The sequence below is a fragment of the Papio anubis genome, chromosome 12, assembly GCF_008728515.1.
Source record: "Papio anubis isolate 15944 chromosome 12, Panubis1.0, whole genome shotgun sequence".
Lineage (NCBI taxonomy): Eukaryota > Metazoa > Chordata > Mammalia > Primates > Cercopithecidae > Papio > Papio anubis.
In genome coordinates this window covers 112,328,619-112,355,061 of record NC_044987.1, presented here as the reverse complement: position 1 = coordinate 112,355,061, position 26,443 = coordinate 112,328,619, and the positions used below count along the sequence as shown (strand labels likewise).

The 26,443-nt window shown below is 51.1% G+C and overlaps 3 protein-coding genes and 1 long non-coding RNA gene across 7 annotated transcripts; 2 read left to right on the top strand and 2 right to left on the bottom strand.

The window, feature by feature from the left end:
• Positions 1 to 5: 5 nt before the first annotated feature.
• MTA2 (metastasis associated 1 family member 2) lies at positions 6 to 9,239 on the top strand. Of its 2 annotated transcripts, none has more exons than XM_003909696.5 (18): positions 6 to 716; positions 1,453 to 1,520; positions 1,889 to 1,982; positions 3,523 to 3,640; positions 3,772 to 3,835; positions 4,021 to 4,138; positions 4,767 to 4,869; positions 5,062 to 5,161; positions 5,650 to 5,838; positions 5,931 to 6,005; positions 6,118 to 6,176; positions 6,348 to 6,445; positions 6,564 to 6,703; positions 6,964 to 7,192; positions 7,386 to 7,475; positions 7,828 to 7,946; positions 8,055 to 8,203; positions 8,428 to 9,239. In XM_003909696.5, exons 1-18 carry the CDS (start codon positions 689 to 691, stop codon positions 8,591 to 8,593), a joined length of 2,007 nt encoding a protein of 668 aa, XP_003909745.1. In that variant the 5' UTR covers positions 6 to 688; the 3' UTR covers positions 8,594 to 9,239. The 2 variants fall into 2 exon arrangements, with proteins under 2 accessions (XP_003909745.1, XP_021781342.1); XM_021925650.1 differs by lacking the exon at positions 6 to 716 and adding an exon at positions 852 to 1,117.
• LOC103877444 lies at positions 8,823 to 10,726 on the bottom strand. Its single transcript, XM_009185842.4, has 5 exons — positions 10,706 to 10,726; positions 10,223 to 10,605; positions 9,681 to 9,833; positions 9,387 to 9,523; positions 8,823 to 8,827 (listed from the first exon to the last, which is right to left on the bottom strand). The coding sequence occupies exons 1-5, from the start codon at positions 10,724 to 10,726 to the stop codon at positions 8,823 to 8,825; spliced, it is 699 nt and encodes a 232-aa protein (XP_009184106.2).
• Positions 10,277 to 25,482, top strand: TUT1 (terminal uridylyl transferase 1, U6 snRNA-specific). 3 transcript variants are annotated; one of them, XM_021925648.2, is made up of 9 exons: positions 10,277 to 11,036; positions 13,194 to 13,384; positions 18,809 to 19,124; positions 19,307 to 19,407; positions 21,793 to 22,262; positions 23,245 to 23,354; positions 23,513 to 23,623; positions 23,796 to 23,888; positions 24,300 to 25,482. In XM_021925648.2, exons 1-9 carry the CDS (start codon positions 10,841 to 10,843, stop codon positions 25,436 to 25,438), a joined length of 2,727 nt encoding a protein of 908 aa, XP_021781340.2. In that variant the 5' UTR covers positions 10,277 to 10,840; the 3' UTR covers positions 25,439 to 25,482. The 3 variants fall into 3 exon arrangements, with proteins under 3 accessions (XP_021781340.2, XP_031509502.1, XP_031509501.1); XM_031653641.1 differs by having other exon boundaries at positions 10,829 to 10,920; XM_031653642.1 differs by having other exon boundaries at positions 23,513 to 23,619; positions 23,796 to 24,906.
• On the bottom strand, positions 25,451 to 26,369 carry LOC110741178. Its single transcript, XR_004177574.1, has 2 exons — positions 26,252 to 26,369; positions 25,451 to 26,050 (listed from the first exon to the last, which is right to left on the bottom strand). It is a non-coding gene; the product is annotated as an uncharacterized LOC110741178 (long non-coding RNA).
• Positions 26,370 to 26,443: the final 74 nt, after the last annotated feature.

The following is a 26,443-nucleotide window of genomic DNA, read 5'->3' as shown; positions in this document are numbered from 1 at the left end:
AGGGAGCGTAGACCATTTATGCAAATAACAGGCAAAGCCGCTTGCAAATAACCTGGCGAAGCGCTAAGGCGCGCGAGTCTTCGGGGCGGGAGGAGGAGCTGCAGGGCTCCAGCTAGGACAGAGTTAAGCCCCACTCCTCTCCCGCCCTCGGAAAAAGGGGTGGGGGGGGGTGCCGAGCTGCAACGGAAATAGCCGAGCGGTTGGCCGACAGGAGCCGAACTTCTTCCGGAAGTAGCCGATCTGCAGGGTCTCGCTCTCCGACCTGAGCCGAGCAGTGGGCCTTGTTCTCCGGATCGGCCGAAGGTGTTCCGGAAGGAGGCGAACCCTGAGGCGGGCCGGGCAAGCCTTCCCTGCGGCCGGCAGAGCCCAACGACTAGTGGGACTCGGCGGGGGTGGGGGCAACTGCAGCCTGGCTCTCGCCTGGCAGGAGCCGAGCTCGTTCCGGAAGAAGCCGAGCGGACCGGGGCCAGCCTCAGCGTCCCGGGAGTGAGGCGATAGCTGCGGCGGCGACAGCGCGGGCCGGGATGAACCGCGACGGCTGAGGCAGCGGAGGTGACGGCTGCGCGGGCCCCAGTGAGACTCCCTCGAAGCGCCAGCCCACCGTTCGGGGCTTTGCCTCTAGCCGAGCCCTGCCCCCGCGAGCCTCCCGGACCCCTTTGTGCGGCCGGAGGCGGCGGCGGGAACGGCCATGGCGGCCAACATGTACCGGGTGGGAGGTGAGTACCGGGCGCAGGGGTACAGGGTCCGGGGCGGGAGAGGTTGGGGTCGGGACCGGAGGGGCTCGGCACCGGGTGGCGCGAGGCGCGGCGTATGGGGCGGCATGGACCGGAGCGCGGACCGGAACCGGAACCGGGAGACAAGGAGCTAGGGTGCGGGAAACCGCGACGCGGCAGGGCGCCGAGACTCCTGGAGAGAAGCTGCGGGCAGCCCCGACGGCACTTTCAGGGCTGCGTCGGGGGCTCCCCGGGGCACGGAGTGGGCTTCGGAAACCGGTTCCGAAGGAGCTGACAGGGTGGGGAGGGAACGCGAGCGGCTGGGGCGACGGCTTTGCCACCGCGGAGGAGCCGCCCGGAGGTTTCCTCTTCCCAGGCGTTATTGTGCGCCTCAGTTCGAAAAGGTGGGGGCCCTGCGCTAGAGCGAACAATTACTTCGCCGCGACTGAGGTGCAACTCGTTGCTGAGTTGTGGGGACTGCAGGGGAACCCCTGCTTCTTGCCTGTTCCTTAAGGCTCACTTTTGAGTAATGGATCTGATTTTAGAACTAGGTGCGGTGGGGGTGGGGGACATCCTTATTTTCTCTTAGTCTTTACACTTTCACATCTCAGCGCGCTCTCTGCCTGAATCCTTATCTTCTTTTGATCCACTCAGGCCAACTTTCTCTCCTACTCTGGTGCTCTGCGTCTCTCCCATCTCCTCTGATCTTCGTGGTTCTCCCCCCTCCCTTCCCTTACAGATTACGTCTATTTTGAGAACTCCTCCAGCAATCCTTACCTGGTTAGACGGATTGAGGAACTCAACAAGGTGAGTGGAGCAGAATCCCTCTCCCTCCCTCCCCCAGTGGTCTCTTCTGAGGTTTCTAACTTCAGGTGGAAGAGAGGACCCTATACTAAGTACCCATTCATATTCATTCATTCATTCATTGGATGTATTCAGGAAAGGCTATTGAGAGCTTAGCAGGAACTTTACTATTCTGTCTCTTGGGGGCAAAGGAAAGGGATTTGGAAGTCTGTCCTTGAATGTAAGTATTTACTCATATTTTCTTGGGCTTTTTAATTTAGGTCCCTCTGAAACTTACTGTTATTTGTCTCTTTGTGTATTTCTGTTCCCAGATGATCAATTTTCACTGCTACGTTGTTTTTTTTCTGTTTTTGTTTTTTTCCTCCCCTTAGACTGCAAATGGAAATGTGGAGGCAAAGGTCGTCTGTCTTTTCCGGCGCAGGGACATTTCTAGTAGCCTCAACAGCTTGGCTGATAGTAATGCCAGTGAGTATCTTCATCCCTTTCTTTTCCCCCTCCCCATGATCTGAGGCCTGGGCATGTCCCTGCAGGTATTTCCCCTGGTAGCATGCCCAAGGCAGAGGTGTGAGTTTGGGGGTGGGAAATGCCTGGCCTGAGGAGGGAGACCAGTTTTTACACGTTGGGGTTGGAAGCAGGGTGGAGAGATTGTGATAAGGAAAGCCATGATATGGTTTGTGTATGAGAGTAGGAGAGAGACGATAAGGTTTATTTAGGGGATGAAGACGGGGTTTAGAGAAACAGAATGCTTTTCTAAAGGGGGACAGTTTGGGGTACACAGGGACAGTAGGTGGTGACTGAAGGTCAAGGTGAAGAGGAAGAGATTGTACTGAGAAGCCCGCATAACAGAGAAGCAGCCTTATTTTGTAATCACAAGGTGGTGAGAATACCTGGAAGTTAGAAGATGGCTGGAAGTTTTCTTGCACTTTTAAATTTCTCACCTTGCCCATTTCCCCACCTGCCCCCCCCCCCCCCCATTTTACATCTTTCCCTTTTCATTTTGCTCTATTTTCATCCTCTTTAAGGTCTGATTTTCTTTTAAAAAATATATATATATTTTCCTTAGCTTCTTTTTCCTTTCTTGCTTTGGTTTTCTTTTTCCTTCCTTTTGTTCCACCTTTCTAAATCATTTTCCTTTTTCAGACTGCTCTGGGTGAGAAGGGGTTAAAGAGGAGCCTGGCTAACCAAGTTCCCTGGCCCTTTAGGGTTTCCAGCCCCATCTGGCAGGGGCTGACCTTGGCCTTGTCCAATCAGAAGGGGTGTTGGGGGTGTGGTCCCCCTTGCCTTAGCACAGGGTTTCCGGAGCACACAAGCGAGGGGTGGAGCCTACTGCACAACCCCCCCTTCTCCCTGAGGTTGGGAACAATGCACCAATGAGCCTGGGCCTGAGGCTTTTCTGCCCCCTCCCACTTTGGTTGGCGCCTAGCCAGATTAACCCCTTCCACTAGGTTTCAGGGCAAGCTGCAGCTCTTTCAGGAGGAAGATGTTGGCACTAGCTTGAGAGGTGTTGTCCTTGAAAACCCTAGGAACTATTATTAGCCAAGTAGAGAATGAGGGATAGTTAGGGCTGCATGTGATGTTTTAGTGCAAAGAGTCTCCTGAAATTGAAAAGAACTGGTAAACACAGTCTTGTGTGATATTTTTTTCATCTTACTGGGTTCCTGGACCTCAGGCTGGTTTAGCAAGAGACAAATGTAATGTTCTTGCTGGCCTGTTGTGGACTTTGGTGTCTGAGCATTGGCAGCTGGGTAGTGATGTATGTCTACAGCATTCTTCGTACTCTCAGCAGTTCTTCCCTAAGAGCATTACTGATAGAGTTGGGAGCATCCATGATGGGGTATACAGCTAAGAAGGAAAGCTGGTAGGATAAAGGCATAGAAGGCAGACACCTGGGAAATGTGAGAAAAAAACAGCCAAGATAGGAAATATTTTCCCTGAGTTAGAGTTTCCAGGGTGGTGTCTTGCTGGATCCATTTCTGACTTGGTTTCTTCCTCCTTAATCTCCCAGGGGAGTTTGAAGAGGAATCAAAGCAGCCAGGGGTGTCTGAGCAGCAGCGCCATCAACTGAAGCACCGGGAACTTTTTCTTTCTCGGCAATTTGAATCATTACCAGCCACCCACATAAGGTACAGGACAACTGGGGCCAGAATAGCCTGCATGCACTTACATAGAAGATGGAGAGAAGGAGGTGGTATTCAGAGATGCTGTGGGGAGGGAGAGTGGGGCTCACCGGGGTTTTCCGATCTGTCTTCTATAGGGGGAAATGCAGTGTGACCCTCTTGAATGAGACAGATATCTTGAGCCAGTACCTGGAAAAGGAGGTGAGAAAGAGATGTTGAGAGAAGAGGGAGGGGAATGGGTATTGCTCACAAAAGGGAGGGGGAAAGGAGGACAATGATAAGGTACCGGGTTGCCAGACTGCCGGTCATGGAAACTCAGATACACCTCCCTCCCTGCCGCCTATGTGGATTGCTGCCCTGCTTACCTTGTCTCTCCCCAACTCCAGGACTGCTTTTTTTACTCACTGGTGTTTGACCCTGTGCAGAAGACACTTCTAGCTGATCAGGGCGAGATTAGAGTTGGTTGCAAATATCAAGCTGAGATCCCAGATCGCTTGGCAGAGGGTAAGCAACAGGACAAGACTGTATGGCTACCAAGTTATCTAATTCTAAGGGGCACTTTAATTTTTTTAATTTTTTTTTGAGATGGGGTCTTGCTCTGCTGCCCAGGTTGGAGGGTAATGGTGTAATCTCAGCTCACTGCAAGCTCCGCCTCACGGGTTCATGCCATTCTTCTGTCTCAGCCTCCCGAGTAGCTGGGACTATAGGCTCCCGCCACAACGCCTGGCTAATTTTTTGGTATTTTTAGTAGAGACGGGGTTTCACTGTGTTAGCCAGGATGGTCTTGATCTCCTGACCTCATGATCCGCCTGCCTTGGCCTCCCAAAGTGCTGGGATTACAGGCGTGAGCCACCGCGCCTGGCCCCAAGGGGCACTTTAATATTATAGTCTCTGTGAATGGTGTCACCTGGGGTTGTGTAGTACACAGTCTGCAGGGCTCTCTGCCATGACCCTGACAGAATGGGACCGTAGGAACCTGAAAAGGGCAAATGGGAACAGTTGGGAAGAGAAGTCAGAGAGTTGACAGAATCCAAGCAGAAGAAGAGGAAGGAAGAAGTGCTATTGTGAATGAAAAGACACCAACTATTTCCTCCTGCCCTCTCCCTGTGGTTGCCGTTGTTCTGTTCCCCAGGAGAATCTGATAATCGGAACCAACAGAAGATGGAGATGAAGGTCTGGGACCCAGACAACCCTCTCACAGACCGGCAGATCGACCAGTTTCTCGTGGTGGCCCGGTGAGGGGTGGGTGGATAGGGAAGATGGGCTGGGGGAGGTGTGGACATTGTTCTGAGTCCCATGGTTCTTAGAGGTGGACTTTATTTCTTTCATTGGCATAGATGTTTTCCTTCTTTCTCTTCTGGCTTAGTTTCCCAGCCCACTTGGGCTTTCTTCTTCTTTGGCTTTTGACTTCTCAATTTCTCCCTTAGAGCTGTGGGAACCTTTGCAAGAGCTCTAGATTGCAGTAGCTCCATTCGGCAACCAAGCTTGCACATGAGTGCAGCTGCTGCCTCCCGAGATATCACCCTGGTGAGCAGAAGTTGGTGGGTAGTTGGGCAGGCTGGGCTTTCTGGGGACTTGCAGAGCCTAGGGACAGGAGAGGAGGGTATCTCTGAGGGAATGGGAGTGTTTTTTGTGTTTTTGTTTTTTTTTTTGAGACGGAGTCTCGCTCTGTCGCCCAAGGTGGAGTGCAGTGGCGCGATCTCAGCTCTCTGCAAGCTCCGCCTGCTGGGTTCACACCATTCTCCTGCCTCAGCCTCCCGAGTAGCTGGGACTACAGGCACCCACCACCACGCCTGGCTAATTTTTTGTATTTTTAGTAGAGACGGGGTTTCACCGTTTTAGCCAGGATGATCTCGATCTCCTGACCTCGTGATCTGCCCGCCTCAGCCTCCCAAATTGCTGGTTTTATGGGCGTGAGCCACCGTGCCTGGCCGGGAGTGGGAGTGTTTTAAGGAGCAGGAAGGGAGTGGTGCCAAAAGTTTCAGATCCTCAGTTGCTCTCCGTCTTCCCCATAGTTTCACGCCATGGATACCTTGCAAAGGAACGGCTATGACCTGGCTAAGGCCATGTCGACCCTGGTACCCCAGGGCGGCCCGGTGCTGTGTCGGGATGAGATGGAGGAATGGTCAGCCTCAGAGGCCATGCTATTTGAGGAGGCCCTAGAGAAGTATGGGAAGGACTTCAACGATATTCGCCAGGATTTTGTAAGTGGATGACGCTAGGAGGAGAGGTGACAGGTGAGGGAACCAGGACCTGGGGCCAGATGCCTGCTCATTCTTCTCCCTCTGCCCCTTAGCTACCCTGGAAGTCACTCGCCAGCATAGTCCAGTTTTATTACATGTGGAAAACCACAGACCGGTATATTCAGCAGGTATCATCTGGGCTGGGGAGGGTGGACCATAGGCTACCGGCTGACCTCTGCCTTTGAAGTTGATGATATTCTCCCTGCTCTGATCCTTCTCTTTCTTTTTTCCTTCTTACAGAAAAGATTGAAAGCTGCTGAAGCAGACAGCAAACTGAAACAGGTCTACATCCCCACCTAGTAAGTGTAGTGGTTAGGGGAGACCAGAGTGTTTTCCTTCCCTTCCCCTAACTTGTGCCTTCCTCAGTGATTGGGGGTGGGCAGGAGGTAGGGTCACATTGAGAGTGGAAATTGATTCTTTTCCTTGACCAGTTTCTTGGTTTTTTCCCTTCTCCTCACCTTCCCCATTAGCACTAAGCCAAACCCTAACCAGATCATTTCTGTGGGTTCAAAACCTGGCATGAATGGGGCTGGATTTCAGAAGGGCCTGACTTGTGAGAGTTGCCACAGTGAGTTATGGGGGCACTGGGATGGTGGGGATGGGTGGAAGGCCTGCTGTGGCTCAAGAATCTGTGGGGCTCAGGTAGCATGCTTCTTCCCTGTCCCCCTCCTCTCCATGCTCTGCAGCCACACAGTCTGCTCAGTGGTATGCCTGGGGCCCACCTAACATGCAGTGCCGCCTCTGTGCTTCCTGTTGGATCTACTGGAAGAAATATGGGGGACTGAAGACCCCAACTCAGCTTGAGGGAGCCACTCGGGGTACCACGGTAAGGATCAGTGGGGGTAAAAGCAGGGGAGAGCAGTAAGCATATTGATGTGAGCTTAGGTGAGGGCCAGAATATCCAACTCTTTATATGGTGATGGTTTGATGGGCAGGGGGTGCTTGATGCTGGCTGGGGAGACATATAGGCCAAGAGGTCAGTAAAGAGATTAGGCAGGAATAAATTGTCTTCTGCAGGGAATGGAAGAAAGAAGGGAGCCTCAATGCTGATTTCTGCTCTCTCTCTTTTCTATGCTCTTCTTCTAGGAGCCACACTCGAGGGGTCATTTGTCCAGACCTGAAGCTCAAAGTCTCTCCCCTTATACAACCAGCGCCAACCGGGCCAAGCTACTGGCTAAGAACAGGCAAACTTTCCTGCTTCAGACCACGAAACTGACCCGTCTTGCCAGACGCATGTGCAGGGACCTATTACAGCCGAGGAGGGCTGCCCGACGGCCGTATGCTCCTATCAATGCCAATGCCATCAAAGCAGAGTGTAAGGACAGGGAGTGATGGGGCTGGTGGTGGGTTTAGGGTTGCTCTGCCCAGAGACGATTGTTTCTCTGGATGTTTAATAACAGGAGGCATAGTAGGCCACAGGTAATTTTTTAAAGATTAGACTTGGCTTCTGGCCTCAGAGGAGACCTGAATGGTGAAGCCCTTCAGAAGCTTTCATCTTTGTTCTGCAGGCTCCATTCGACTTCCTAAGGCCGCGAAGACTCCATTGAAGATTCACCCTCTGGTGCGGCTGCCCCTGGCAACTATCGTCAAAGATCTGGGTATGGGATGAGGACCAGTGAGGGTGGCATCAGGCTCCCAGTCCGTTCCCTGTCCAATATCTTCTCTCCCCTTGTTTTCTTCTTCCCCATAGTGTCCTCAGAGATTTAGTCTAACAAACTGTACTTTTGTTGTTTAATAATTTTTTTTGTAAACTATTCAGTATTACTGTACTGATTTGATAAGGTCATACTGATAATTTGAAATACTAGTGATAGCTTGCCAGAACCTTCCCCCATTGCTACTTTTGGGGATGCCCAGGTAAACTGCTGGTCCGGGGAAGAGATGGAAGTAACAAAGGGGAACTGTGTAGGGAAGAAAAGGTGTGAAAGTTTTCTATTACTTTTTTTCCAGTGGCCCAGGCACCCCTGAAACCAAAAACACCTCGGGGTACCAAGACACCGATCAACAGAAACCAGCTGTCCCAGAACCGGGGACTGGGGGGCATTATGGTGAAACGGGCCTATGAGACTGTGAGTTGACAGAAAGGGGTGGGCCAAGCTGAGTTGGGTGGGCTTTTGTTTCTCATAGGAGTCTGAGAGGGTCCCTTCCCTGATTGTGCCATCCTGCCTCTTTTCCAGATGGCAGGGGCAGGGGTTCCTTTCTCTGCCAATGGAAGGCCTCTGGCTTCAGGGATTCGTTCAAGCTCACAGCCAGCCGCCAAGCGTCAGAAACTAAACCCTGCTGATGCCCCCAATCCTGTGGTGTTTGTGGCCACAAAGGATACCAGGTAGGGAGTCTACCATGGGAGGGGCTGAGAGGGACAGTCCAGGCTGTGAGTGTGGGGAGTAGGAGTTTCAGAGCAAGAGCTCTCGGAAGGTTGTGGATGCAGGGTGGGGATGCCAGAAAAGAATGGGCCAGAAGGCAGAATTGCAGTGTGGAATGTGGGGCTTCACCTGGAGGGCTTAGTGTTCTCTAGGCCTTTTCTGTTTCTCACTTGCTCTTTCTGGCCAGGGCCCTACGGAAGGCTCTGACCCATCTGGAAATGCGGCGAGCTGCTCGCCGACCCAACTTGCCCCTGAAGGTGAAGCCAACGCTGATGGCAGTGCGGCCCCCTGTCCCGCTACCTGCACCCTCACATCCTGCCAGTACTAATGAGCCTATTGTCCTGGAGGATTGAGCACCTGTGGGGGAGGGAGGTGGGCTGAGAGGTAGAGGGTGGATGCCCAGGGCACCCAAACCTCCCTTACCTTTCGTGTCAAAGGGAGTGAGGAGTAAGGAAGAGAGCAAGTGAGTGTGCGTCCCTGGAGGGGTTGGGCGCCCTCTGGTGTTACAACCTCGAGACTTGTCTCATGCCTCCATGCTTGCTGATGGAGGACAGACTGCAGGAACTTGGCCCATGTGGGAACCTAGCCTGTTTTGGGGGGTAGGACCCACAGATGTCTTGGACAGTTTTGGGGGGAGGGTTTTTTAATTTTTTAAAAATTTTGCCTCCCTGTGTGAAAGGGGATGGGGAGGGGAAGAGTAAACAGATAACAGGTGGTGGTACCTGGTTGGGGGAGGGGGCGTGCACTGCCATGTCTTTTTTTTTTTTTCCTAATTGGGGGTTTCTCTTTCTGTCCGGTGTCCGGACTATCCTAATTGGAGTTTGAGGCCCCTAAGCTGGCATCAACCCCAGGCCATGCTCGCTCTTTCCTTCCCTCCCCTCCCCCTCCGCCTTTTGTACGCCAGTTCTCAGAAATAAAGATCTTTTGTCCGTTTTTTTAACCTCGGATTCTGTAATTGGTTCTTATAGTAACAAATAAAAAGCTGTTTTCTTCAGCTTCTCCTGGCTCAGCTGTTCTTTGCCATGGGTGTGTGTTGTGTGTGTGTTGGGGGTATCTTTGACAGGGAAAATAAAGGACAAAGAACAACAAAGGAGGTACAGATGGTTCTTGCCTTGGGAACAGCTTTATGAGATATGCAGCCTGGACCGAGGCGGCTTGCTCCAGCTAGCCTTCTTGTGGGATCCAAACTGCTCCCCAGCTCCCAGTGGTGATGGAGTCCAAGCACCATCTTGGCCCAGATTCCTTCAAAGGAGTTGAGATGAGCTTTCTGGATGACTGGTGGCCTCCATAGGAAAGGAGAATGGGGGTGTTTCTTCCTCTGTTTCCCACCTCTTACTCCCCTCTCCCTTTTACTTAAGGAATTCTGGAAGTTGCTGGCAGCCAGGGTAACATGTATACCACCTTAGTGGTGGTGATGGGGTTATAGGAGGATCTCCTCACCTAGCTGTGTGGTGTATTTGGCAGATGAGAATTCTACCATTGAACCACTCGAGCACCTCTGGGTGTATGTGTACAGCCTGCTGCTTCAGGATCCTCAAGGCCAGTCTCAGCAACTGCCTTGATACCCTGATCCACTGTAGCACCGTTTCCTGCCTGAAAGGTTTGGGACACTGAGATTAGATGCCTGAGCAGGGCCCATTAGAAGGAACACCTTAGGAGAGACAACAAGAAGTTCAGCCTACTATGTGCTCCTTGGGCACTTCCTTTAGAGATGGGGAACAGCCTCGGCAGTTGTGACTTGCTTAAGGTCAAAGACCATGGTGTCTGCCTTAGGTCCACTGCTCTTTGCGCCATTCAAAGCTGTGGGCTGAGCCCATCTGAGTCCTCTCCACCTCCTTATGATCCCTGTCCCTAGGGCATCCCCAGCTCCTGTAGTCCCTCCCTGTACTGAGCCTACACCTCGGCGGTGTTGGGAGGAACTGACAATTATACCAGATGGGCTTTGACAGCATTCGCCCCCTCCAGTGTCTTCACTCAGTTACCGGTACTCGGTTTTGTCTTGTCGCACTGCTCTGGACAGTGGCTCTGTCGCAGTGGCTCTAGATCCTCGGGAGTACACCACGCAGCCCACTACTGCGGAAGGAATGGGCCTGGCTCCAGGGACCTTGTGGAGTCCGGAAGGTGCCCGGTGGTGGCAGAGCTCCCCAACCAGGGCTAGAAGCAGTCGCAGAACACCCGTTTTGCGAGAGGACAGGGGGTGGAGGGAGGGAGTAACAGCCCTGAAAAGGTTGGAAGTCCAGGAACAGCCCTGGGCTCCGTGGGGCAAAGGATTGGAAGCTGCCGATCCTCCGCCTTTATTCGTCGGGTAAATAAGGGTCGAGGGTACAGACACAAGGGTATCTACTGCGGGGTGAAGGAGCTGCAGCTAGACGATACCCGGCGCCGGCCTTTGTGGCTGCTGTCATAAATATTCACGACGCTTTGGGCCAATCAACGCCTGAACAGCTTAAAGCACACCAATCGGCTTGCCGCATGCAGATGAGCATCGTAACGCGCGGCTTTTCCTAAAACGGGCGGGGACTCGACAGCGGCTAGGAACGGAACCCGGAGTCGAAGGAGCTTGGTTTCCGGAGGAGTGTGTCAGCGCAATTGGACGACTTATGTCACTTCCTATAGGACCGGCGGAAGTAGCTTCCGAGCGCGTTGAGCTTCAGAGAAGTGGGTTCCGGTCGTGGCAGAGGTGCTTGTGTTTTTGTCGGTACAGGAGAGTCGCTATGGCGGCGGTGGATTCGGATGTCGAATCGCTGCCGCGTGGGGGTTTCCGCTGCTGCCTCTGCCACGTTACTACAGCCAACCGTAAGCGGTGGCTAGTGAGGGACCCGGGTGGTTGCGGGCTTTCGTCTTTTGATCCTGGCAAAAGTTAGGGTTATAGGTAATCGTTCCTGTCAGGTCGGTTGGTAGGGTCTCTCACCTGCGTTTTTACTCCGCAAGTCCGAGGGGATTTGGAGAGTCGGGAAAGTCCCACCACATTACACTCCTTCTCAGTATACGAAATCTCCACAACGCGTTTCATTGTTTTATTCCTTCTTTAACCATCATCTATTGGACATATGCTCTGTGCCTGGTATTCTGCTGATCTTTAGGGTGGGGGAAAGGGGTTCAGAGATGAAGGAGCTCACCGTTTAGAGATGGAGAAAGTTTCAATGCTTTATAGATATGTTTGGAGAACTGTGGGACCACAGAGAATCAATAACTAAATCAGAGAAGCCCTACAGAGGACCTACTCAAAGGCGGGGACGGATGAAATAGATGGCATGAATGACTAGACCATAAGATATCAGTGAGGAAGAGACGGAAGATGGGTTTGGAAAAATAGACAAGGTTCTTGTATGACAGAGAAGGGGTTCACTGTAACTTCAAATTCCACTTTTTTTTTTTTTTTTGAGACAAGATCTCGCTCTGTCACCCAGGCTGCGGTGCAGTGGTGTGATGTCGGTTCACTGCAGCCTCAACCTCAGCTGCAGAGCGATACCCCCGGCTAGCCTCCCAAGTAGTTGGGTCTACAAGCGTGCACCACCATACTTGGCTAATTTTTTTTTTTTTTTTTTTTTGAGACGGAGTCTCGCTCTGTCGCCCAGGCTGGGAGTGCAGTGGCGCCATCTCGGTTCACTGCAAGCTCCACCTCCCAGGTTCCCGCCATTCTCCTGCCTCAGCCTCCCGAGTAGCTGGGACTACAGGTGCCCACCACCATGCCCGGCTATTTTTTTTATTTTAAGTAGAGACGGGGTTTCACCGTGTTAGCCAGGATGGTCTTGGTCTCCTGATCCCGTGATCCGCCCACCTCCGCCTCTCAACGTGTTGGGATTATAGGCGTGAGCCACCACGCCCGGCCTTGTCTAATTTTTTAATTTTTTGTAGAGATGGGGTTTCACCGTGTTGCCTAGGCTGGTCTCCAACTCCTGGCCTCAAGCGATCTTCCCATCTTGGCCTCCCAAAGTGCTGGGATTACAGGTGTGAGCCAATGTGCCCGGCCCTACTTTTGAAGTCTGGAATCACAATCTTCCCTAAACAGGGTCTACTTCCATTCTTCCTTTTCTCTGTGAATGGCACTATCACTGTTCATCCAGTAAGCCAAGCCAGAAACGGAGGAGTCTTCCTTGGCCCCACATTTACTTTAGTGACATCAAGCAGCTAACTCGTAATAAAATAATAGCAATGGCTAGTTTTTCAACATTTACCATGTACCAGACTCTGCCAAGTGATACATGTGAATAATACCTGTGTGTGAGGTGCTAGATACTGTTATTTCCATTTTATATCTGAGGAAGTTGAAGCATAGTGAGGTTTCATGACTTGACCAAGGTCTCACACAGCTTGACAGAGCTGGGATTTGAACTTGGGCAATGTGATTTCAGATCCTGCCCTTGACATCACTATATCATACCATGTCCAGAGATGATCCACGAAGTATTCTAGGATCTGAATTTTTTTAGTTCTTCTGTAGATGACCTGGATAAGTTACCTGTTAATTTCTTTCCAGCTCTACCTAGCACAAATAGGTGGTTTAAGAAGGACTTTACTATCACACAGTTCTTTAAGTAAAAATAAACGAAATACTTATAGTGTAGCCAGTTCTCCTGGGAACCTGTCTCTACTAAAAATACAAAAATTAGCTAGGCGTGGTGACACACACCTGTAGTCCCAGCTACTCAGGAGGCTGAGGCAGGAGAATTTGTAGAACCTGGGCGGCAGAAATTGCAGTGAGTGGAGACTGTGCCACTGAACTCCAGCGGGGGTGACAGTGAGACTGTTTTAAAAAAATTTTTTTTAAAAAGAATGTACTATTTAGACAAATGTATAAGAGAGGAAGGTGAAAGGAGCCAAGACTTTGTTTAGTCAAAGGTCACAGTTTCTGTGGCTTGGAAGGATCAGTAAGATTTAGGTATGCAGAGAGCAAAGGCAGACATGCTGAAGAGTGCTTTGGATGTTTTTATCTCACACTTGTCTTTGCAGGACCCAGCCTTGATGCCCACTTGGGAGGCAGAAAGCACCGGCACCTGGTGGAACTACGAGCTGCGAGAAAGGCCCAGGGACTTCGAAGTGTATTTGTCAGTGGCTTTCCCAGGGATGTGGATTCTGCTCAGCTCTCTGAGTATTTCCAAGCATTTGGACCTGTGGCCAGTGTTGTCATGGACAAGGACAAGGTAAAGTGAATGGCTCTCGGGGTAAAGAATGAATCAGGACTGGGTGCGATGGCTCACGCCTGTAATCCCAACACTTTGGGAGGCTGAGGCAGGCGGATCCATCCTGAGGTCAGGAGTTGGACAACATGGTGAAACCCCCCCCATCTCTACTAAAAATAAAAAATTAGCTGGGTGTGGTGACGCATGCCTGTAGTCCCAGCTACTTGGGTGGCTGAGGCAGGAGAATTGCTTGAACCTGGGAGGCAGAGGTTGCAGTAAGCTGAGATCGTGCCACTGCACTCCAGTCTGGATGACAGAGCAAGACTCCATCTTAAAAAAAGAAGAAAAAAAAAAAGAATGAATCAGATGTGCTGTGTACCAAAGAGACAAGAGAGAGAAACCAACAGCCTCTTTGAGCTGGTTCCTAATGTGGCTTGTTCTTGATGGACATCACAGTACTTGGGCTTGGCCAACTTTGGGAGCTTCTCACACCTCCCGCGCCCTTTGAATTTTTATTTTTATTATTTTTTTCAGTGCAGTGGCACAATCTTGGCTCACTGCGACGTCTGCCTCCTGCGTTCCAGCAATTCTCACACCTTAACCTCCCGAGCAGCTGGGATTACAGGTGCATGCCACCACGCCCAGCTAATTTTTGTATTTTTAGTAGAGATGGGGTTTCACCATGTTGGCCAGGCTGGTCTCAAACTCCTGACCTTAGGTGATCCGCACGCCTCAACCTCCCAAAGTGCTGGGATCACAGGCATGAGCCACTGCTTCCAGTCGCACCCCTTGGATTTTATCACTTCACCAGAGTTAGTCATTGGGAGATTTTTTTGTGTGTGTCATTTATTGATTCAGTGAATTCTTTGCCAAATATTTATTCACAGCTAACTTTGTGCTAGGCACTATGCTTAGGGCTGCATTCTTAGTAGTGAATGGGATAGATATGGTCCCTGCTCTTACAGAGCCTATAGTCTAGAGGAGAAAGTAAACAAACAAGTAATTATAGTGAAAGTTGGTGCTTAAAGAACAACATACCATTGGATCAACTCCAAGCTCATGCTTTTTGTGTTGCCTCCATGTAGGCTTTGTTAGAATCCCTTCGGTCCCTTGAAAAAAGTTCACTGTTGAGGTGCAGTGTTCCTTGGTCATACTGTGGTTGTGAGGCTGCACTCTTGTTATGTAGGCATGGCTTAGGTGATCCCAAATACCCTTTGCAGCCCAGGTTATCTTTTAGAATGGGGTGGAGCCTGTGTTTGTTAGGGATTGCATTCAGCAACCAAACTACAAATGGCTTAAACAATAGGAGCTTAGTTTTTCTCATGTAACAAGAAGTCCAGACCTGGACAGTTCAGGGCTTTGCTGTTTTCCCGCTCTGCCATTATTGGCATGTGGCTCTTCATAGTTGGGATACTGCTGCCCTATATTTCAGGTAAGAAGTAGGGGCAGGTTGTATGGCAGAGCATAAAAGGTTAGTGTCGGCTGGGCGCGGTGGCTCACGCCTGTAATCCCAGCACTTTGGGAGGCCGAGGCGGGCGGATCACGAGGTCAGGAGACTGAGACCATCCTGGCTAATACAGTGAAACCCGGTCTCTACTGAAAATACAAAAAAATTAGCTGGGCGCCGTGGCGGGCGCCTGTAGTCCCAGCTACTCCGGAGGCTGAGGCAGGAGAATCGCTTGAACCGGGGAGGTGGAGGTTGTGGTGAGCTGACATTGCACTCCAACCTGGGCAACAAGAGCGAAACTCCGTCTCAAAAAAATAAAAGGTTATTGTCACCTCAGTCTAAGTCCCATCCTCCTATTTTTTTTTTCCTTTTTTTCTGAGAAAAATGCCTTTTCTTTTTCCTTTTTTTTTTAGAGGGAGTTTTTTGGTGATAGAATTCTGGCCACTGAGATATAAGTAGAAGTTTACTGAGGAGGCCTTTAGGAAAAGTATTTTTCTCGGTCAGGCACAGTGGCTTACGCCTGTAATTCCAGCACTTTGGGAGGCTGAGGTGGGAGGATCACCTAAGGTCAGGAGTTCAAGACCAGCCTGACCAACATGGTGAAACCCTATCTCTACTACAAATACAAAAATTAGCTGGGTGTGGTGGCCGATGCCTGTAATCCCACCAAGCAATTCTCCAGCCTCAGCTGCCCGAGTACCTGGGACCGCAGGTGCGCGCCACCACACCCGGCTAATTTTTATATTTTTAGTAGAGACCGGGTTTCACCATGTTGGCCAGGCTGGTCTCGAACTTCTGACCTCAGGTGATCTGCCCACCTCGGCCTCCCAAAGTGCTGGGATTACAGGCATGAGCTACCATGCCCAGCTGACACAGTCTTCTGAATCTGCTAATCCTGCCCTCCTTAATGCCTTCTGTGAGGTTTTGGAGAAAAATATGAGCACAGACAAGCCCGGTGAAAGGGACACTTTATCTCTAGCTGGGGCTATGGTTACAAACTTGGTATTGTACTGCAGTCTGGTAAACTGTGGTTGATTAGAGTCAGAAGACTGGCCTGGGCAGGTCCAAGTAGCTAACTTTGTCCTTGGCTTCACTTCGGTTCTTTGCTGTGTTTGGCATAAGGGTAGAAGTAAGTCTGGGTGTGGTGGTGTGCCCCTATAATCCCAGCTACTGAGGAGGCTGAGGCGGGAGGTTCTCTTGAGCCCAGGAATTCAAGGCTACAGTGAGCTATAATCACATCACTGCATGCTAGTCTTTTTTTTTGAGACGGAGTCTCGCTCTGTTGCCCAGGCTGGAGCGCAGTGGCCGGATCTCAGCTCATTGCAAGCTCTGCCTCCCGGGTTTACGCCATTCTCCTGCCTCAGCCTCCCGAGTAGCTGGGACTACAGGCGCCCGCCACCTCGCCCGGCTAGTTTTTTGTATTTTTTAGTAGAGATGGGGTTTCACCGTGTTAGCCAGGATGGTCTCGATCTCCTGACCTCGTGATCCGCCCGTCTCGGCCTCCCAAAGTGCTGGGATTACAGGCCTGAGCCACCATGCCCGGCCGTCTTTTTTTTTTTTTTTTTTTGAGACGGAGTCTTGCTTTGTTACCCAGACAGACACCGTTGTTCAAATCAGGGTCTCAATTCCACTCCCTTCATCTGAATGTCTATCTTTATGCTAGCACCATTCTGTCTTGGTGCTACCTTACTGTAGCAGGTACCTTTTTATAAACAAGATGAGGGTCCAGTTTTACCATTGGAGGATATAAAAGAATATGGACCTTTTCCCTAAAGCAGTCCTGTTTTCCCTCCTTTTTTTTTTGCAACGGAGATTCACTCTTGTTGTCCAGACTGGAGTGCAATGCACAATCTCGGCTCACAGTAACCTCCACCTCCCAGGTTCAGGCAATTGCCTCCTGAGTAGCTGGGATTACAAGCATGCGCCACCATATCCAGCTAATTTTGTATTTTTAGTGGAGATGGGGTTTTGCCATGTTGATCAGGCTGGTCTTGAATTCCTGACTTCAGTGGATCCACCTGCCTAGGCCTCCCAAAGTGTTGAGATTAGGCATGAGCCACTGTGCCCAGCGTTTTTCCTTATTTGCTGATATTTTACCTTTAAAAAAATACGGCCAGTGAATATCACTGAACTCACCAACTTACAACAGTGTAGTTGTTATATTGCTGTTATTCCTAGATGGTGAGTTCTTGAAGATAGGGTTTGTGAGTTTATATTTATGCCTAGCACAGTGTTCATTACATGAATTGATTTTTTTTTTCATTTTAATTATTTATTTATTTATTTATTTTGAGACGGAGTCCTGCTCTATTGCCAGGCTGGAGTGCAGTGGCATAATCCCGGCTCACTGCAATCTCCGCCTCCTGGCTTCAAGCGATTCTCCTGCCTCAGCCTCCTGAGTAGCTGAGATTACAGTCACGTGCCACCACGCCCGGCTAATTTTTGTATTTTTAGTGGAGATGGGGTTTCACCATATTGGCCAGGATGGTCTCGATCTCTTAACCTTGTGATCCACCCACCTTGGCCTCTCAAAGTGCTGGGATTACAGGTATGAGGCACCACGCCCAGCGATTTTTTTAAATTTTTAAAGTGGACTCATTCCATTACATGGATCCTTAATAAATGTTAAAAAAATTCTAATTATATCAGGAAAAGTTATAGGGTGGGTCATAGTATAATCACCTCATTGGAAAGAGTAGAGGACAGAAATAATACAGATAAAATGAGGTTTTTAGAGGCAAACTGGGGTGGGAGAAAAATGTGTGGGATAGGAGTGAGGGAAAGAATTGTTTTTCTACTTTTTTTTGAGATAGGGTCTGTGTCTCTCAGGCTGGTGTGTAGTGGTGCAATTATGGCTCACTGCAGCCTTAACATCCTGGGCTCAAGTGATGCTCTTACCATAGCCTCCCAAGTAGCTGGGACTACACGTGTGTGCTGCCATGCCTGGGTACTTTTCTTTCTTTCTTTCTTTTTTTTTTTTTGAGACGGAGTCTCACTCTCACCCAGGCTGGAGTGCAGCGGCGCGATCTTGGCTTACTGCCAGCTCTGCTTCCCAGGTTCACGCCAGTCTCCTGCCTCAGCCTCCCGAGTAGCTGGGACTATAGGCGCCTGCCACCACGCCCGGCTAATTTTTTTGTATTTTTAGCCAGGATGGTCTTGATCTCCTGACCTTGTGATCCGCCCGCCTTGGCCTCCCAAAGTGCTGGGATTATAGGTGTGAGCCACTGCGCCCGGCCCGTTTTTTTGTTTGTTTGTTTGTTTTGATTTTTTTTGAGACAGGGTGTGGCTCTCTCACCCAGACTGGGGTGCAGTGGTGCGATCTCGGCTCACTGCAACCTCAGCCCCCGGGCTCAAGCGATCCTCCCATCTCTTCCTCTCCAGTAACTGGGACTGCCTGGCTAATTTTAAATAATTCTTTGTACTGGTCAGGTGCGGTGGCTCACACCTGTAATCCCAGCACTTTGGGAGGCTGAGTTTAGGAGTTAGAGACCAGCCTGGCCAACATGGTGAAACCCCATTTTTACTAAAAATACAAAAATTAGCTGGGCATCGTGGCATTCATCTGTAATCCCAGCTACTTGGGAGGCTAAGGCAGGAGAATCGCTGAGGCAGGAGAACCTGGGAGGCAGAGGTTGCACTAAGCCGAGATCACCCCACTGCACTCCAGTCTGGGTGACAGCATGAGACTTCATCTCAAAAAAAAAAAAAAATTGTTTATAGAGATGGGATCTCACTATGTTGTCCTGGCTGGTCTCCAACTCCTGGGCTCAAGCAGTTCTCCTGCCTCAGCCTCCCAAAGTGCTGGGATTACAGGCACGAGTCACTGCACCTGACTGAAAATTGCTTTTCTAAATATGTCCCCTGTTATTATGAAAACAGCAAGCAAATATTCTCAATTTATGGGATAGTCCCCATTTCTAATATTCTCATCCACTGTAGATCACGTGCTTAGGTTCTTGGTTCCAAAACCATCATCTCTGCCCGTTGTTGTTTACCAGGGAGTGTTTGCCATTGTGGAGATGGGGGACGTGGGTGCTCGAGAGGCTGTCTTGTCACAGTCCCAGCACAGCCTGGGAGGACATCGCCTGCGTGTCCGCCCACGGGAGCAGAGGGAGTTCCAGAGCCCGGCCTCCAGATCCCCCAAAGGAGCGGCCCCCGACAGTCACCAGCTGGCCAAAGCACTAGCTGAGGCCACAGACGTGGGGACACAAATGATAAAGCTTGTGGGGCTGAGGGAGTTGTCCGAGGCTGAGCGGCAGCTTCGGAGCCTGGTGGTGGCCCTGATGCAGGAGGTCTTCACAGAGTTCTTCCCTGGTAAGTTACCTCCCCTACTATGTCTGAGCCCTCTCTGGCCTTTGCTCCCCTGCGTCTATATCCCCAGTCCTCCCTCCGCTGGAAGTGTTTGGTTGCTTTTCCATCTTTGTGCTCCCTTTTGTTCTTCCTCCCCCTGCTCCTCCCTAACTTCTCTTGACCTTTCTTCTCTGCTTGGCACCCAGGCTGTGTGGTCCACCCTTTTGGCTCTTCCATAAATAGCTTCGATGTCCATGGCTGTGATCTTGACCTCTTCTTGGATCTGGGTGACTTGGAAGAGCCCCAGGTGAGTGAGTGCCCCAGGGAGGCAGCTGGGAAGAGTCCATGAGAATGGCCATGTGACTGTGGGCAAGTCCTTTAGCTCTCCATGCCTTAGTTCCTCATCTACAATGCAGATAATAGGACCTACCTGAAAGGATTTATTGTAATTGGAGAGATGTGAATATAGATGAGTATTAGATGGGATGAAAATGAACTGACAGGGCCAGGCAAGGTGGCTCACACCTGTAATCCCAGCACTTTGGGAGGCTGAGGTTGGTGGATCACCTGAGGTCAGGAGTTCAAGACCTGTCTGGCCAACATATAGTGAAACCCCGTCTCTACTGAAAACAAAATACACTGGGCATGGTGGTGTACACCTGTAGTTCCAGCTACTTGGGAGGCTAAAGCAGGAGAATCACCTTGAACGCAGGAGGCAGAGGTTGCAGTGAGCCAAGATTGCACCACTGCACTACAACCTGGGTGACAGAGGGAGACTCCTCCTCAAAAAAAAAAAAAAGAAAGAAAGAAAAAATGAATTGACATGGATACCTGGCAGTCGTAACAAAAAAAATTTTCAAAATGGTGTGTACAATATGATTTTATTTTGGAAAAAATATATTAAAAAATATACAATAAGGTCCTTTTAGTTTTGCTTATGTGTATTTTCCTTCTTTCTTTTTTTTTTTTTTTTTTGAGACACAGTCTAACTCTGTCACCCAAGCTGGAGTACAGTGCTGTGATCTCTACTCACTGCAACCTCCACCTTCTGGGTTCAAGTGATTCTCGTGCCTCAGTCTCCCAAGTAGCTCGGAATACAGGCACACGCCACCATGCCTGGCTAATTTTCTGTATTTTTAGTAGAGATGGGGTTTCTCCATGTAGGCCAGGCTGGTCTTGGACTCTTGGCCTAAAGTGATCCACCCACCTTGGCCTCCCAAAGTGCTGGGATTACAGGAATGAGCTACCATGCCCGGCCACTTACCTGTATTTTCTAACATCTAATGTACAGATTCTGTTTTAGGAATAGAAAAAGATTATTATTATTACTTAGAAATAGGGTCTCACTATGTTGCCCAGGCTGGTCTTGAACTCCTAGGCTCAAGGAATCCTCCTGCCTCATTCTCCCAAATTGCTGGGATTACAGGTATAAGCCCCCATGCCCAGCCTATTATTATTTTCAAAAAATAGACTTGGCGGGGCGCAGTGGTTCATGCCTATGTGATCCCAGCACTTTGGAAGGCCAAGGCAGGTGGATCACCTGAGGTCAGGAATTTGAGACCAGCCTGGCTAACATGGTGAAACGCCGTCTCTACTAAAAATAGAAAAATCAGCCGGGTATGGTGGCATTCGCCTGTAATCCCAGCTACTTGGGAGGCTGAGGCAGGAGAGACAGCTTGAACCCGGGAGGCGGAGGTTGCAGTGAACCAAGATCGTGCCACCGCACTCCAGCCTGGATGACAGATTGAGACTCCATCTCAAAAAAATAAAAAGACTTTATTTTTTAGAGCAGTGTTAGATTCACAGCAAAAGTGAGCAGAAAGTAGAGTTCCTATATGCCTGCTGCCCCCGCAACAGGAGTTTTTAAATGTTTTATCATTCTTTTTGTCGTTCTCTACACACACACTTTCTTTATATTTTCTGAATCATCTGAGAGGTTGCATGTATCACATTCCTTTACCCCTCAATATTTCAATGTGTGTTATGCAAGAACAAAGGTATTCTAGTGTATAACCACAGTACCATTGTCAAGTTGAGAAAATGTTACATTGATACAAATGTAAACCTTGCTGGGCGCGGTGGCTCACGCCTGTAATCCCAGCACTTTGGGAGGACGAGGCGGGCGGATCACAAGGTCAGGAGATCGAGACCACAGTGAAACCCCGTCTCTACTAAAAATACAAAAAAATTAGCCGGGCGCGGTGGTGGGCGCCTGTAGTCCCAGCTACTCAGGAGGCTGAGGCAGGAGAATGGCGTGAACCCGGGAGGCGGAGCTTGCAGTGAGCCGAGATCGCGCCACTGCACTCCAGCCTGGGCAACAGCGCCAGACTCCGTCTCAAAAAAAAAAAAAACAAATGTAAACCTTTAGACTTTACATTCCATACTCTAATTTGGTCAGCTGTCCTGACAATGGACTGTTATGGTTTCTCTTTAGTCTTCTTTAGTTTGTAATAATTCCTCTGTTTTTGTCTTTCGCGATAATGACATTTTTTGCAGAGGTAGACCTTTTATTTTATAGAATTAAAAGGTTATCTTTAAAAAAAAAGGTTGCTGTGAAGATTAAATGAGTTAATATGTATAAAGCCCTTAGCATAGGGCTGAATAAGCTGGAAGTGATATTATCTTGGGGATAGAGATGTTCTCTGCTTAGGGGACAGCAGAAGCATTTCACTCAGCTCATTTCTGTCCACAGCCAGTCCCAAAGGCTCCAGAATCTCCATCGCTGGACTCGGCCCTGGCTTCCCCACTGGACCCTCAAGCCCTGGCCTGCACCCCAGCCTCCCCTCCAGATTCACAATCTCCAGCTTCTCCCCAGGATTCTGAAGCCCTGGACTTTGAAACCCCTTCCTCCTCCCTGGCACCCCAAACTCCGGACTCTGCCTTGGCCTCTGAGACCCTTGCTTCTCCCCAGTCTCTGCCTCCAGCCTCACCACTGCTGGAGGATAGGGGAGAGGGGGACCTGGGGAAGGCCCTGGAACTAGCAGAGGCCCCAAAGCGGGAGAAAGCAGAAGGGGCAGCAATGCTGGAGCTGGTGGGATCCATTCTCCGGGGCTGTGTCCCTGGGGTGTATCGAGTCCAAACTGTGCCCTCCGCCCGGCGCCCTGTGGTCAAGTTCTGTCATCGGCCTTCAGGTCTCCACGGTGACATCTCCCTCAGTAACCGGTATCTTTCTTTTTTTCTTTTTTTTGAGACAACATTTTGCTCTTGTTGCCCAGGCTGGAGTGCAATGGCACCATCTTGGCTCACTGCAACCTCTGCCTCCCGGGTTCAAGTGATTCTCCTGCCTCAGCCTCCCAAGTAGCTGGAATTACAGGCATGCGCCACCATGCCCAGCTAATTTTGTATTTTTAGTAGAGACGGGGTTCCTCCACGTTGGTTAGGCTGGTCTCGAACTCCCAACCTCAGGTGATCCGCCTGCCTCGGCCTCCCAGAGTGCTGGGATTACAGGCGTGAGGCACCATACTTTTCTTTGGGGCAAGCCGGCTGAGAATTCTGGGGTGCGCCAGGAGGGAGTCTGGCTTGGGAAACTCCTGCACCTGCCAAGTCTCAAGTTTGTCCTTGTTTGGGACTATCCCTCTTTCTGTCCCTTGTCTTCTCCTGCCTGGCTTCCATTTCAGTGTTTGTAAAGTGTGTTCCTTAGAATACTACTTTCACGGGATGTAGAAAAGAGTTCTGCGGTTGAATAAATTTGGGAAATTCAAAATTAGATGCAAAAAGTTTTCTCCATTTCCTCCCTTCTCCCCTTGCCTTGCCTTCTCTTTCTCCTTTCGTTCCTTCTTCTCTCCCTTCCTGTCTTTGTTTCTTTGCATAGTAAAGGCTCTGGGCAGTCTTTTTTTTTTTTTTTGAGATGGGATGTTGCTCTGTCACCCAGGCTGGAGTGCAGTGGTGTGACCATGGCTCAAAAGCAGTGTTAAGAATAATGTGCTGTGAATGTCCAGGATGGGCGTACAGGATGAAGTGTTTCCCGAACTCCTTTGTCTTTTTGCACACTGTCTCACAAGATCAGTGTTTGAACAACCTTTGGGGAAACTCTGTTTTGGCCTTATTCCAGCTGGCCCCAGTTATGCAAGTCTGGAATGAAAGCTGGGGGTGGTAGGTTCTGATGTCCCCAAGCCCTAACAACCTTGTCCCTGCTTCATCCCAGGCTGGCCCTGCATAACTCCCGTTTCCTGAGTCTCGTCTCTGAGCTAGATGGTCGAGTCCGGCCCCTCGTGTACACCCTCCGCTGCTGGGCTCAGGGTCGGGGGCTTTCAGGTGAGAATGAATCAGGACAGACTTGGGGCTGAGTCAGGACAAAGGCAGGGATTCAGGGAGAGAAGGGAGGTCAGAATGGGCACTGAGGTTGAGAAAACTGCCAGTGGGGGGATTCGAAGCACCTCTGATCTAACTGGAATTATTGCTTATTTACCCAGGGAGTGGCCCTCTTCTCAGTAACTACGCCCTGACCTTGCTGGTGATATATTTTCTTCAGACCAGGGACCCTCCTGTGTTGCCCACTGTATCCCAGCTCACCCAGAAAGCAGGTACTCAGCCTAGCTTCCACCCTCTCCATCTTGTTAGCTTCCTCTCTTCTTCATCACACTTAGATACACCAAAGCAACTCTGGGAATGAGATCTCTGCTATCACCCCCATTTCTACCCCAACCCTCAATCTCCCTGCTTCCAGACTGACTCTCAACTTTTTTACTTTCACAGGAGAGGGGGAGCAGGTGGAAGTCGATGGCTGGGACTGCAGTTTCCCCAGGGATGCCTCAAGACTGGAGCGCAGCACAAATGTGGAGCCCCTCAGTGAGTTTGGGGAGCCAGGTAGAGGACTAGTAATGATGTTCATCAACAGTAGGTAACATATATCACACTGTGTGCCAGGCATGGTTCTCACAGAAAACCTGTGAGATACCTAATATTATTACTGCCGTTTTACAGATGAAGAAACCATGTTTGGGAGCAATTAAGTGACTTGCCAAAGGTTACAGTGGCTAGCAGGGAGCAGCAGCATCTGGGCAGGGAAATCATGTGGGGGCAGGGAGAGAGGTCTGACCTCTTGTTTATAGGCATCAGAGAAGCCTATCTTCCTGGGACTCCGCTGAGCCCCTTGGAAGGGGAAAAGAAAGTCCTGCTAAGGAAATGGCTGTGGTGCAGGACCTGTGTCAGTTCTGGCCTCTAAATGACTCCCTTTCCCCACTCTTCCTCCTCCTCCAGGTTCCCTGCTAGCCCAGTTCTTCTCCTGTGTATCTTGCTGGGATCTTCGTGGCTCACTGCTGTCCCTGCGGGAGGGTCAGGCACTGCCTGTGGCAGGGGGCCTGCCCTCTAATCTCTGGGAGGGTCTGCGCCTTGGTCCCATGAATCTCCAGGACCCTTTTGACCTGAGTCACAATGTCGCAGCCAATGTGACCAGCCGGGTGGCTGGGCGCCTACAGAACTGCTGCCGAGCGGCAGCCAATTACTGCCGAAGCCTCCAGTACCAGCGTCGTTCCTCCCGGGGTCGGGACTGGGGGCTGCTCCCTCTTCTGCAGCCCAGCTCCCCCAGCTCCCTACTCTCTGCTACTCCGATCCCTTTACCCCTCGCACCCTTCACCCAGCTCACTGCTGCCCTGGTGCAGGTATTCAGGGAAGCACTGGGGTGCCATATAGAACAGGGAACCAAGAGACCGCGGTCAGAAGGAGGTGGAACTGGGGAGTCTGCTCAGGGAGGGACGAGCAAAAGACTGAAACTAGATGGACAGAAAAAGAGCTGTGAGGAGGGGAGAGAGGAGCAGCAGGGATGTGCAGGGGACGGGGTAGAAGAAATGGTTATAGAGCTTGGAGAGATGGTGCAGGACTGGGCCATGCAGGGCCCTGGGCAGCCAGGGGAGCTGCCCCTGATGAGTGGAAAGCATGGAGCCCCTGGAGAAGAGGGGCAGCCCAGCCATGCGGCCCTGGCAGAGCGGGGGCCCAAGGGACATGAGGCAGCCCAAGAAGGGTCCCAGGGTGAGGCAGGGCAGGGGGCATCTCTGCCGTCCTCAGTGAGCTGGCGCTGTGCCTTGTGGCACCGAGTGTGGCAGGGACGGCGGCGAGCCCGTAGACGCTTGCAGCAGCAAACCAAGGCAGGAGCCGGAGGTGGTGCTGGCACAGGAGCAGGGTGGCTGGCAACTGAGGCTCAGGTCACCCAGGAGCTGAGAGGACTGAGTGGTGGCGAAGAGAGGCCAGAAACTGAGCCGCTGCTGAGCTTTGTGGCGGCTGTCTCCCCGGCTGACCGAATGCTCACTGTGACCCCGCTCCAGGATCGCCAAGGCCTGTTCCCTGATCTCCATCATTTCTTACAGGTTTTCCTCCCTCAAGCACTTAGACATCTGAAGTGAAGACATGGCCCCTAAAGGGCAATAAAGCTGCTAGTTTATTAATACAGAGTCTCCCGTTTCCTTTCATTTCCATCTGGTCATAATGCTTCGCCTCCCCCAGAACTTCATGAAGCTGCTCTCGTCTGACCCCGAACATGGGTCTCTCCCTATTGCTCTCCACCCCAGCAGCCTCTCCTTCCTACAGTTCGCACAGCTTGCGGGGAGTGCGGGGGCAGCACCGTGCGTGGCACCTGGCACCCGCGCAGAGTTCCTGAATGGCAGAGCGGTGGGTGGCTGGAACAGTACTGAGAAGAGCCAGGTTTGCCTCCACATTCTTCCTGCCGCCTCAGATTAATGGGGACAAGGATGGAGATTTGCGTTCAGGGTTCTTCATTCTCTCCTTTAAACGAGGAGAGTTCATCCCGTTCTTAAACTGGGTAAGAGATTTCAAACCTGAACATGAGTCAAAAGCCATGAACATCAGAAGCGACGATGTCGGGTCTTCCAGCGTCAGCCCCTCCAGGGGCCGAGTCCGGAGGAGGTGGGAGGGACAGGGCGCGTTCTCCCTCGTGTCCCTGCCCTGCTTCGGGCCGGAGGGCCGGTGCCCTTGCTCCCAATAACAGCACCCTGGAGCTGTAAGGGGTTAGATGTGAGCAAACGTCACTTTGGCAGGCGGGTTCAGACCGGGGCCCCTGTTAGACACTCATCCTTTTCTGGAGGAAAAGCAGAGCAGGAACTAAAGGATATAGCACACACACTGCCACCTCCGCGCAGCAGTCGTTCCTCGCTCCCATGAGTTTCACAGAATCATGTGAGGGCCTTGGGAGAACCTACCATCGAGTCACTCGTCCCTGGGTGGGCCAGAGGGGGACGCCCCCAGCAGCCTGACGGCGCCAGGCCAGCAGCGGCGCCACGTAGCCGAGAACCGGCGGCTTTTCCAGCGGGTTCTCACAGCTTCCCCGCCCTCCACGCTGTCTACCTCCACGTCTAGACTCCGATTGGCCCGCTGCACCTGAGGGGCGGGCC